At 32.3% G+C, this 12,109-nt stretch overlaps 1 protein-coding gene and 3 non-coding genes across 4 annotated transcripts; all 4 read right to left on the bottom strand.

Moving 5' to 3' along the window:
• Positions 1 to 318: 318 nt before the first annotated feature.
• LOC107959807 (polyvinylalcohol dehydrogenase) lies at positions 319 to 5,285 on the bottom strand. The gene is made up of 5 exons (XM_041112032.1): positions 5,252 to 5,285; positions 5,116 to 5,193; positions 2,933 to 3,437; positions 988 to 1,588; positions 319 to 917 (listed from the first exon to the last, which is right to left on the bottom strand). The coding sequence occupies exons 1-5, from the start codon at positions 5,283 to 5,285 to the stop codon at positions 459 to 461; spliced, it is 1,677 nt and encodes a 558-aa protein (XP_040967966.1). The 3' UTR covers positions 319 to 458.
• Positions 5,286 to 11,365: 6,080 nt separating this feature from the next.
• Positions 11,366 to 11,467, bottom strand: LOC121230184 (small nucleolar RNA R64/Z200 family). The gene has a single exon (XR_005928131.1). It is a non-coding gene; the product is annotated as a small nucleolar RNA R64/Z200 family (small nucleolar RNA).
• Positions 11,468 to 11,584: 117 nt separating this feature from the next.
• Positions 11,585 to 11,663, bottom strand: LOC121229943 (small nucleolar RNA SNORD18). Its single transcript, XR_005927894.1, has one exon. It is a non-coding gene; the product is annotated as a small nucleolar RNA SNORD18 (small nucleolar RNA).
• Positions 11,664 to 11,728: 65 nt separating this feature from the next.
• LOC121230177 (small nucleolar RNA Z199) lies at positions 11,729 to 11,810 on the bottom strand. Its single transcript, XR_005928126.1, has one exon. It is a non-coding gene; the product is annotated as a small nucleolar RNA Z199 (small nucleolar RNA).
• Positions 11,811 to 12,109: the final 299 nt, after the last annotated feature.

Genomic DNA, 12,109 nt, shown 5'->3' with positions numbered 1-12,109 from the left:
ACCATTCACAAATATGGGTGGACTTGGGTAAAATTTTAAGCTCATATTTCGAGTCGAACAAAGTTTGGCCTAATATAAAGTGTGTTAATATCATACTTAAGCCCGACCAAAATCTAGCCTGGCTCCGCCCATCAACACCTCTACTTGTGTTAAAAAAAGTTCAACTTGAAAAAAGAGTATAATTTAGATAATAATTTATGAGTTAAATTTTTTTTTAAATATACTTAACGATTTGACTAACAATTGGACTAAAGGAGATACTAACTTAGAAAAAAATTAGGTACCACTTATGATCTAAAAAAAATTTAAATACTAAGATGAGAAAATGATACAATTTAAATTGTAATTTATTAGTTAAGCCAAATTTACATGAATAAACATCACTATCTTCATATAATTAAAAAGAGAAACAAACTAATTATGGCTAAAATAGGACCTTTTACACACCAATAAAGCTTTTAGGTCAAACAAAAGGCAAAAAGTGAGGTTCCGGCAGTATAAGTTGAAATAAAAGCTCCTATATTGACCTTATATCCATTACCAACATAAATGCATCCATTGCTCACCGACATTCCACCATAAACAGTTGCACCAGTCTCATATGACCATAAAATTCTCCCATTTTTAGCATCAATAGCATATATAGGTCCTTGTTTATCTGTTGAACTAGCAAAAAGTACACCATTTGCTATGGTGACAGGACCACTAACTCTGGAATTACTCGGATCCGCTATCGACCATAGGATTTCACCGCTTTTAGCATCCATTGCCACCCATCCACTAGCATTCGTATTTGTTTGGGATGGTATCAAAGTAAAATTCATGAATAGTGAGTTGGCTGAGTTGGTGTAGACCCTCTTCTTATCTGTAGCCGCGCCCCAAGTGCCTCCTCCTCCTGGACCACCAGGTCCAACCTCCTATACATCCAGAGTGAAGGTTTTAAAAGAAAATAATGGATAGAAAAGAACACAATGAAGACAGACTTACAGTAGACCAAATAAGGTCACCATTATCTCGATTTAGAGCCCAAGCAAATCCACTTTTTTGAACAGCAACAGCAATATGTCGCTTAGTTCCGTTGACATCGATACTTAGCATCATCGGGGCCTCTCCAAAATCAGCATCAGGGTTTGGACCAGGAGGACAATTTGGGGTGGAAAGATTATTGCAGGCTAAGAACCAAACATCATATCCTCCTAACTGACGATACCATTTGATAGCACCAGTTTCCAAATCAAAAGCAAGGATTGAATCTGAGTGGTTCTCGGGCTCAACACACTTGCCTGGAGTAGTTGGCACTGTTTGATTATTCTCAGCTTCTTGACATTGGCGTACTCGAAGAGGGGCTGAATACAGGTTCCCAGTTCCAACATAAACATGGTTACGAGTTGCATCAATGGATGGACTACTTCCCCAAACAGCTGCTCCTGCATATCCCCCCGTTTGACCAAAATTATCAGGTAGCGTAAAGGTTTGCCATAGGACTTTTCCGGACCGGACATCTAATTTGGCAAAGCTACCGCGGAATGTGCAACACTGCTCTATGCTTACGCCGCTTTCTGCTGAAGATGTGCCTACGTAAAAATGTCTGCAAGAGTTCTTAGATGTAAATTGCCTATGCATTTTTATTCTATTCACTATCTCTTCTAAAAGGCTCTTCTGGCATTAGGAAGGTTTGAATATAAATAATAAGTTTAAAAAATGAACTAGGATAAAAAAGGAAGAAGACATAATATTAAATTTAACCCTTAATGTTTACAATTTTTTATCAATTTGACAATTTTTTTGAGCTAATTTTGACTTCAACATTTTTAAAAGAGTCATTTTTGAGCATCAACCTTTTGAAAAAGAGACAAAATGATGTTTTTTTAACAAGAATACTAAATAAAAGTTTAAATTTTTAAATACGATAACTTGCATGACAACCCACATGTACTCCATGCTAATTTTTTAAAATTTTTATGAACTTTTTCATATTTTTTTTAATTTTGATTTATTTTAATTTATTTTATAACTTTTGAATTATTTATTGACGTTGTATATAAGATAAAAATATTATTTTAACATGATATGTACATGAATTGGCGTGCAAATCTTATTTTTATAGGTTAGTTTGTTTTGTTAAAAATTAGTGTTTTAATTTGTATGTAAATTTAAAATATGATTTTACTCTTTTTTTTGAAATTAAAAAAATGAATAATAATTAATTTATGATGACAGTTGTATTCCCTCCCTCCTCTCTAGTTATAGTCTTGATATAAATCATCTCTCCAGCATGTTAGCCTCATCCAATTGATGGATTAATCAACCCCTAAAATGTCAAATAAGTTAGCTATGACGGTTTTGCTCAAAAAAAAAAGTTAGCTATGACTGATACATACATACATATATAAATATATAAGCAGTGTTTTAATTCCATTTAGCTCTAGCACTTAAATATTGTAATCAAATTCATAGTCTTTGATTAGATCATCATCTTTCAGAATTAATCTTGTTCAAACTTCGAATATAACTGTTGAATATATAAATGTTTAATAAGAATATGTTCTGTTCAATATATATATATGAGATATTTTTAGATGTGGATTGTACTCAAAATTTTGAGATTTTTTTTTAAATTTTTAGAAATTTTTAAATACATTTCTTAAAATTTTGAAAATTTTTATTAACTTTACAAAATTTTAGTTAGATCCCTAATTTCTTTTTCAAAAAATTCTCATTTAGTTCCTAATTTTTTTTTACAATTTTTACTAAGCCCCCAACTTTGTTCCACGATCCCCATTGGATAGTTTTTAGGATTTTTTTTTTGTCTTTGCATTTAGAGGTTTTTGGAAAATAATATCTTTAAACTTATATCAAGACATGCATGAAACATAAATATTGAATATGAATATTTGAAAGATAAATGAAAATGGGAACAAAACAAACTAACCCTTTATAGTAAGTTCCAGACATAGTGATGATACCAGCGGGATGGTTATCAAGCTGGGTTGACCAAACAAGCTCGCCAGTTAATCTTTCGACAGCAATAACAATGGCAGGGCCAGAGATTCCAATGATGAGCAAATCATCTGCAATTGTTGGCGTTGCTCTTGCAACTGTCCAGTTAACATTCACGATAAAACCAGTGGCATTAAGCCCAGTTAACTCATCCAAGTTTTTCTCCCAAACAAGGGACCCATCACAGGCTTTAATAGCATATATGTTCCCGTTCCAGCTCGGAAAATAAAGGGTTCCATCGAAAATCGCTGGCGTCGCGGTTATGTCTTTGCCTGCAATGAATTCCCATTTCAAACGCAAATTGGAGACTGTTTCAGGGCTGATCATGGTCTCCTTCTCCGCATATCTTCGGTTATATAAGTCCCCACCATGGTTCAACCAGTTTTGTGAAGACTTGGGCCCTTTGGCAACTGAGTTCCACTGCAAACGACAAACATCTTATAAATGTTAGTATTAGGAGATATTGTCCATTTTGAAAGTGAAAACCATTTTAACAGTTTTGTCTTCTGAGTTCTAACAAAAGAAATCGTCCTTAGACTGGATTCCCACATTATGCAACATAAAGCTTTAGGGTTTTTAGGAAAAGAACTTACAGCAAATCCTGCAAAGGTTGGGTTGAAAAATGGGAAAATAAATAGGAATGTGAGAATAACATTGTTGTAGAATATGGAAGCCGCCATTGAACTTGAATGTTGGTATGTATTAAAACTTATTTTCATTCTAGCAACTGAACATCCAATTTAGCATTTAAAACTCATTTGGACTGCCATATAGGACTGACGTTAGGGAGGTAACGGAGTTTAACGATAGAGTGACCACTTCGTAACAAAACGATAATGTAAGTGACTAAAACATAACATTTGAAACATAAGTGACTAAAATGTAATTTGAGGTAAACAAAAGTGACTATTTTTGTAGTTTACCTAGAATAGAAATAGATATAATTTATCAAACTAAATAGGTAATTTCATCATTCTCTTTTTTGGTATTGCTTTTCTTAAAAAGGAATTAGAACCGGAAAACAAAAGTTTTGAAAGAAAAAGACAAGCTGTTGGAGAAAAGATTGCTTGTTGTTGTTAAAAATGAGAAGAATGGCCTGCTATTATATTGTTTTCTAAAGGGGAAAAATGGTAAAATAGTAGTGTCACTTTCCACAAATAGTAGAGGATTAATATTCTGCAACAGTCAGGATTTTCCTCAACCAAAAATATTCTGCAACAGTCAGAGGATTTTCCTCAACCGAAAACATTCTGAAAAACAATTAAAATATTTCTTTGCCTTACCAACTTTCCCCCACTAATGCAAAGGAATTGAAAACTTTTCTAAACATGAGAAAAGGTAAAACATGATAAAAGCAATAGCAAAATTAGTCACTCGAGCACTAGTATCTTGTTGATTGACCTAATACGTAATGAAATGAGTGATTTTTCTCTTTAACAAGTGAATGAATCTTGAACTTGTTAAGATAGGGGTTAATTCATGACTAATCTAAAATACAATTGATGTTTCGTGATAGATCAACACGTTTTAGCCAATATACCTTGGGTTGCTGGTAAGTGCTCTAGAAAGACTGTCCAATGTATTTCATAGAAGGTGGCTAGTTCTTCACACTTACATAGGTGATCTCATCAAGTCTATCTCAATATAAACCACCAGAATCATAACTATGATATCATTAAGAGCATTTGTTAAGCTCATCTTCTTAAATTTAAGTTCGATGAATTCATCAAGTCCATCTCAATAGAACCACCCAAACTCTAGGTTATAAACTCATTTATGTAACACCCCATATTTGACCCGACCGTCGGATCCGGACTACAGGGTGCTACATTCCATGTCCAAATCTTAACTAACACATCCATTAGTATATTCCACAATTCATGTTCATGTAATACAAATATTACCTAACATGGGTAGCTAATTGACTTCACCAATTACAAGAACTTATTACAATTATATAACTTTAATTTATAATACAATTTTTTTACAAGGGTAACATTACCATATTAAAATATTTACTTAGTCTTGAAATTAATATTCTAACCATATTTAATTACAATTTTGACTATGACCCTGAGGCCCCGCCTCTAGGTCACCCCGTTGTATGTATATTACAACTGAAAAGTAATTTTGCCTGAGCACGGTAAATTTTGGCCTGGTCCCTCTTTGAATCCTTGAATTTCCCTTTTTTACCTGCAATACATAATAACATACAAGTAAGTACAAATGAACTTAGTGAGTTGTCTAATACCTTGTACTAGCACAACGCTAGAAAGCTTGTACATCTTGGAAAGCAATTCAGCTCACTCAATTGCATTGGATCTATTATGGACGATTTGAAATCAGGAGATTTCACATTTGGACTATACGCAATCTTGCACATATAAAGCTCCCACTTATGAGATTTCAAAGATGTATAATCATAAATACAAATTTATAGACATTTGACGTTTTGGCAGATTATACCCATGGATTCTTTCTTCAATAATTATTTTTGTGGACTCTTGTGCAATTACCTCCCTAAGAGATAGTCATTGTAAACTCTTACTTGCAGACTTATGGAAGAAAACCTATAGATAATTCCCAATGGCACGTGACTTGCATCAACGGATAAAGATAGCCAAGTGAGGTGGATATTGGCGAATGGTTTCTGTTGTGGACTTCTATTAATAATTTGCCCTAACAGACACAAGTATGTGGATCCATACTTACGAATACATATACATTTCGCGCAGAGACTTAGATAGATACATGCTTGAATAGGCAACTCATTCATTACGGATTAGTAAGAAAATAATTTCTTATATAAAAAGGGGTTCATATTCGCGAACTATTTTGCAAATTTCCACAAGGTGGAATCTACGTATAGCTATCATGTTAGAGAATCTGGTGAACTGTTATACATATAAATTCTTATAGAAGATTCATTAATGTATATTCATATATGGAGGACTCATGCTGACGGATCCCTATATGAATACTATCATGCAAATTCATTGAAGGAATTTCATAATCATAGCAGATTCATACATACGAGTTCATAAACAAACATTAACATGTCGAAACAGATCCCTATATGTAAGCTATTTTGCGAATGTTCGCATTAAAAAATTTCACGTATAAATTTGTCATAAAACCCAGAGAATAAGTCTAGCGGATTTTCATGTATACAGATTCACGAATATGGCAGACTTTCATAACTTACATATGCAAACTCATAAAGTGCAAATCCCTAAAAGAAATCATCATATAGAAATAGATTCACATATGTGAAATACCTTTCTGGCCTCCACTGGATTATGTCATGCAAGCAAATATGGCAGACCTCCCTAGATTGTGCCATGTAGGCAATCTGGTAGACCTACCTAGATTATGCCATGGCCATGGACTTACTTTCATTCATACGGCTTAAAGCCTTAAACTCTGCAAAATCTCATATTACCCTTCAAGGGCTTTCATACTACCTATAAAGGGCTTTCATATCCATAAGCACATATTTTACATACAAACCAACCAAACCTTTGCAAAATCGAATGCCATTAATACTCATTCTCATTCAATCCGCTCGAACCTCTACAAAGCTAAATAACACGTGGTACAGAATGCACAACGTGACATATCACCCTCTATCATCTACCAATACATCCCTTCACACTCTACATACTATTCATATACATGCATTCATACACAAACACTCAACCAATACTACTGTTAATACACGACACATAGTATGCCAAACATTTCATCTGCATATGGTTAAACTTACAATTGGTCATACTTATACAAATCAACACACATCATATATCACGATACATCTACATTCAGCCATAGAATAATTCATCATTTGCACAACATTCAACCGTAGAATATTTCATCATTTGCAAAACACTAAGTTAACATACTTAACACACAATACTGAAAATAAGTGAGCACCCATTTAAGACCTGAGTTCTGAAACCCACCTGGAAGTTGACACTGAATCCATTTACTTAATTTTCCCTTGTTTCTTGAGCCTCTTTAGCCAACTAAACACAACAAACATTTTAGAAATCCAACAAAGACAATTCACCATCATAAGAACCATAATATATTTGTATGCAGAGACAATTTAATGATTATTTACAATTTTACCCATTACAGAATAGAATCAATGGATTAACTAAAATCCTTAACTTTCTTCCATTTTCTTAAATCTATTAATATAGATAGGTTAGAATGCTTACCAGTTATGAAATTTTTCAATTTATTCAGCTCAAACTTCAAGCTCTTTACTTCATGCGTAATGCTCCTTAATCCTTCTCTCTTCTAGAACAGAATAGAGAAAAAGATGAAGAAAGAACAAAAAAAAATTGTAGATATCTAAAATCATCATGTCTCCTTCTAAGAAGTTTCTAGTTCAAAAGTAACTAAACTAAAGGTTGAAATCCAATCTTTTATCAACTAGTCCTCCCAAATAAAAAGCTTTTCAATTTAATACCCAAAGTCGCTGCCACAACTTAGGCTTAATTTTTTTGGGTGTGACACATTAAGAGTAAGAAAATTAACCTCTCATATCTGTGAATTCATCAATCCCGTCTCAATAAAACCACCCAAACTCTAGGATATGAATTCATTAAGAGTAAGAGTTCAACCTTATGCATGTACATTATTCACCATAGGGATAAATAAAATGTACACTATGAGTTTTTACATGGTTTCATTTGACTAGAAAACTGAGTTGGGATCCACCATGAATTCCTTAACCACTAGGCTTACGACCCATCCCCCTCGACGAATCAAATACCTTTTTTCCTATTTAACCGTTTGGTTAGTGGATCAGCTAGGTTTCGTTCAGACCTCACATATTTTATATTTCTCAATTCTCTCATAAAGGAATCTTCACAAGTAGATTCCTAAACCACTCGACCTGTAGCCCGACCTAGTTAAGAGTTATATTTCTCAATCACTAAAAGGACTAAGGTAAATAATCACTTACTTTAACTTCACTGAAGACCATTTGGAGAAAGCTCAACCTTGATAACTAGCATAGTAACTTCCGGACTGTGACACTCTCTTTTACTTACTATGTCAATGAGGGTCACACCTTTAGTAACCTTGTTACATTGAGTTGACATTTTAGTCTCTAGTCCATTTTGGGCCTTTTAAGGCCTAAGGTTATGATCCATTCAAAGCACGTTGAACATAAACTCGAACTTTGTCTCATCTCAATCACTGATATAGTCTCGTCTATGTTCATTCTTCTACCGAACACTCAAACTCAACGCCACAACACATAATCATCAAATTACAATATTGAGGAACCTTGATGGTGATCCTTTTTCGACTGAATATTATCATGTTTTTGATACTCAAAACTACATCCTTTTCAATATGGCACCAACCATACTCTTATGGTAACCAGCTGGATGTGTCCCTCTAAACGTTGTTTATGCTAACCACCCTTTGCGGCACCAACACTAAGGTTCTCAACATGAGAAATTCAGACACATTGGCCATTCCCAACTTAGGCCCTCTCATCCCCTCCATGGTCACCCCATTGGGTGTGGCCATCTTGGCTAACCACAATACATGCGACACCACCATACTATCAAAGGTGGTGAGAGGTAGGCAACATCATACGAGAAGGCCACGACGAGCGCCTAAGAGTCTAAGGTTTAGAGCAACTACCAAGGCGGGTCTATCATCGAGAACAACGCAAGAAAAGGCATCGACGGTCACACCACCCTCGGGTTAGCATGGCTCGACTTATTTTGGTTCTTTCATTAACCTTTTTTTTTAACAAGCATTGCATTTTACACCATATTTCTTTGTTTTTACACCGCCTTCAGGTATTTATTCTTTTTGCACAACCACTTTTGTCCCCATCATTTTACCCTTCGATGTTATCGACATATCAGACAACAACAACTCCGACGATAATTCCTACGCTGACTATGTTTGCGACATCGATAAGAAGTCTATATTTTATGTCATTAGTGTATGGGACAATATACTTATATGTCGATAGTGATGCAAACACCTTTAAAATCATTGGTCTACCAAGGGGAACCATTTTCGCAATCACCTGTTCGAAGAATGAAGGAGACACGATGACAATTGAAAAGCAAACTACAATCAACCACGGATGAAGGCGAAGAAAAGGATGGGTTGAAACCATAAATTGAACAAAGAAGAAATCTGTCTTGCCATCAACAACCACTCGTTGTGGCACACATTTTGCTCAACGACATAGATTTTTTTTTTGTACTTGTCGTGTAAATCTTAATTGTTTAGCTAAGTTTTAGTCAATAAAATTATACAGATATTGGATGTGAAATATTTTTAAATAAATATTGTTTTTGGTAGCGCCTATTGGTTTCGTTTTCACTCTCCCAATTTCAACCCCTGCAACGCAATAATATTTTCTGGACATTTCGAGTCGACCTCCACCTACCACAAACTACGAGTGACCAAAACTCAATTTGAATAAAAAAAATAAAAAATACGAACTTCGACTTAATCGAATTAAGTAATTCGAGTTTTGATTTCAAATCAAGCTAAATTTTACAATTTTCAAATAATTTAAAAAGCAATTTGGTATAAATACCTTTTTTGGTACCTATCAATTTTAAAGATTACCAAATTAGTCTCAACATAATAACAAAAAATTTCAAAATAATTTTAAAATTTAAAAAATAATATTAGTTTTAAAACTCAATATCTATAACAATTCTAAAGTTTATAGTTTCCACCAAATCTAAATCTATAAAACTTTAAAAAATTTAAAAAAATCCTAAATATTTTTGAGAACCTAAACACTAAAACCTAACATTAAAAAAACCCTAAACCGTGTAAAAGAAAAACCTAACACTAACACATTTTTCTGCCAAATCCGCTGAAAACATGTCCCACTAAACTCTTTTCCTTCTTTCTCCAAAATAAACTTAATTCAATAATTTTCTTAAAAAATCATAAATGTATTTCACGTTTAGAATATTTTTATCAAAATATCTAAAATTTGTCATTAAAAATATTGATAAATCAAAACGAGTTTAAGAAAAACTTTTGCTAAATATTTCATTAAAATTTCCCTTACCAGTTCCAACAAATATCTTACAATAAGATTATTTTATTTAAAATTAATTTTTTTAAAAAAAATCTTAAATGATATTTGAATTATTTTGAATTCAAATTTTCTCCAAAATTTTACCATTAATGTATCTTATAAGTTAATAATAATAATGCTTTTCTTTATCAAAAATTTATTTTTAGGTATTAACTTAAAGTTTGTCTGTAATGATGTTTTAAAATTTAAAAAGCAAAAATAGGTCAATTAAATTATACATATATTATTAATAATATTTAAATACAAAATTTTAAATTATTCTATATTAATATTTATTTTTATTAATAAATGCAATCATTTAATACCTCGCACAGGTAAACTAATTAATATTTATATTTGTAAATTAATTCATCAATAATTTTTTATTAAGAAAAGACGAGCATAATTTTCGATCATAAAATTTCTAAACATGAAAGCACTTAAGTTAAAAAAAGTCCAAATTCAAAAAACTTACCAAAAAAAAAAGATTATCTAAACCAGACCCAAGAAATTCAAAACTAAAAAATCTAAATATGAAGAACCTGAGATTAAAAAAGTCCACATTCAGAAAACTTCAAATAAAAAATATGATATTCTAAACCAAAACCAGTCTGCGTATTAAAAAATTAAATCCCAAAAATTCTAAACATGGAAGCGCTTAAGTTTAACAAATCCAAATCCAAGAAACTTCAAATAAGAAGTATGATAATCTAAACCAGACCCAGTCCGGATATGAAAAATTAAATCCCAAAAATTCTAAATACGAAAGCGCCTAAGCTTAACAAATCCAAATCCAAGATACTTCAAATAAAAAATTTGATAATCTAAACTAGACCCAGTCCGGATATGAAAAAATTAAATCCCAAAAATTCTAAACACGAAAGCGCCTAAGCTTAACAAATCCAAATCCTAGATACTCCAAATAAAAAATATGATAATCTAAACCAGAATCAATCTGGATATGATAATCTAAAACAAAACCAATTTGAATCTGAGAATTTTCAAACCTATAAATTCCAAATACGAAAGCACCTTGAGTTTAAAAATGCCAATCCAAAAAACTTTGAATAAACCAAACTTAAAATAATCTAAATCCACACACTTGGGCAGCAAATGAGAACGACAACTCTTATATATACCGGCTGGCAATGAGGATTTGGTTCAAATTCAAATCTCATTGTCCTTTTTTTACTCTGTTATAATGATTAGTCTACAAAAAAAATTATAACTAAAAATTCAAGGTCGGGAACAGAAGGGTTATAATTTTTAAATAAAATCAAACTTCTGCTCAGAAAATATGAATTTTCTTCTCATAGATTTTCTTTTAAAAAATCTCTGAAGTCTGACATGTGAATTTTTTTTCATAATTCATCATTGCAGAATCTTTTTTTTCAGAAAAGAAATTAATCCGCAAAAAAACGAAAAAAAATATAATAAATTAACTCTAATTATTTCTCAAAGATTACACACAAAATAGCCAAAAAAAATTAATACATTATTGAGATCAGAGTTTGGTTAAAAATATTGTCGATCACGGTTTAATCAGAAACACGGACCAAATTAAACCTCATCATATCTCAAAATATTTGAAGAGAAATCATATATATTCTCTTCGAAGAAATTTCAAGAGATATAAATAAGAAAGATCATCAGAGACTTAAATACAAGTAATCATGGAATAAATCCAATCATATTGTTGCAGTTTTATTTTTCTCATCAATTGATCGAAAAAACCAGAAATTTAAAAAAATTTACATTACATTTCAAAAGAAACTGTGAACGCCATAAACCCTTAATGAGGAGAATAGATAAATATATATATAAGGCTGGTAAAAGGTTTTAGGTTTTGGCAATTATTTATAGATCTGATTGAGGGATTTTGATAAACCCTAAATTTAAACGGTGCCGTTTCTTTTTGGGCCTTCCGGATAGTCGTCGGCTTAATTGGGATTCCAAATTTTGGCACGCCTTCTTTTAAGGCTTGGTTTTATCTTTCATTTTTCCTTTTCTTTATTTTTTTCTTTT

The sequence above is a fragment of the Gossypium hirsutum genome, chromosome A05 (assembly GCF_007990345.1).
Source record: "Gossypium hirsutum isolate 1008001.06 chromosome A05, Gossypium_hirsutum_v2.1, whole genome shotgun sequence".
In the NCBI taxonomy this organism is placed as follows: Eukaryota; Viridiplantae; Streptophyta; class Magnoliopsida; order Malvales; family Malvaceae; genus Gossypium; species Gossypium hirsutum.
Note: the sequence above shows the minus strand (reverse complement) of the source record. Positions and strands in the feature narration are given on the sequence as shown.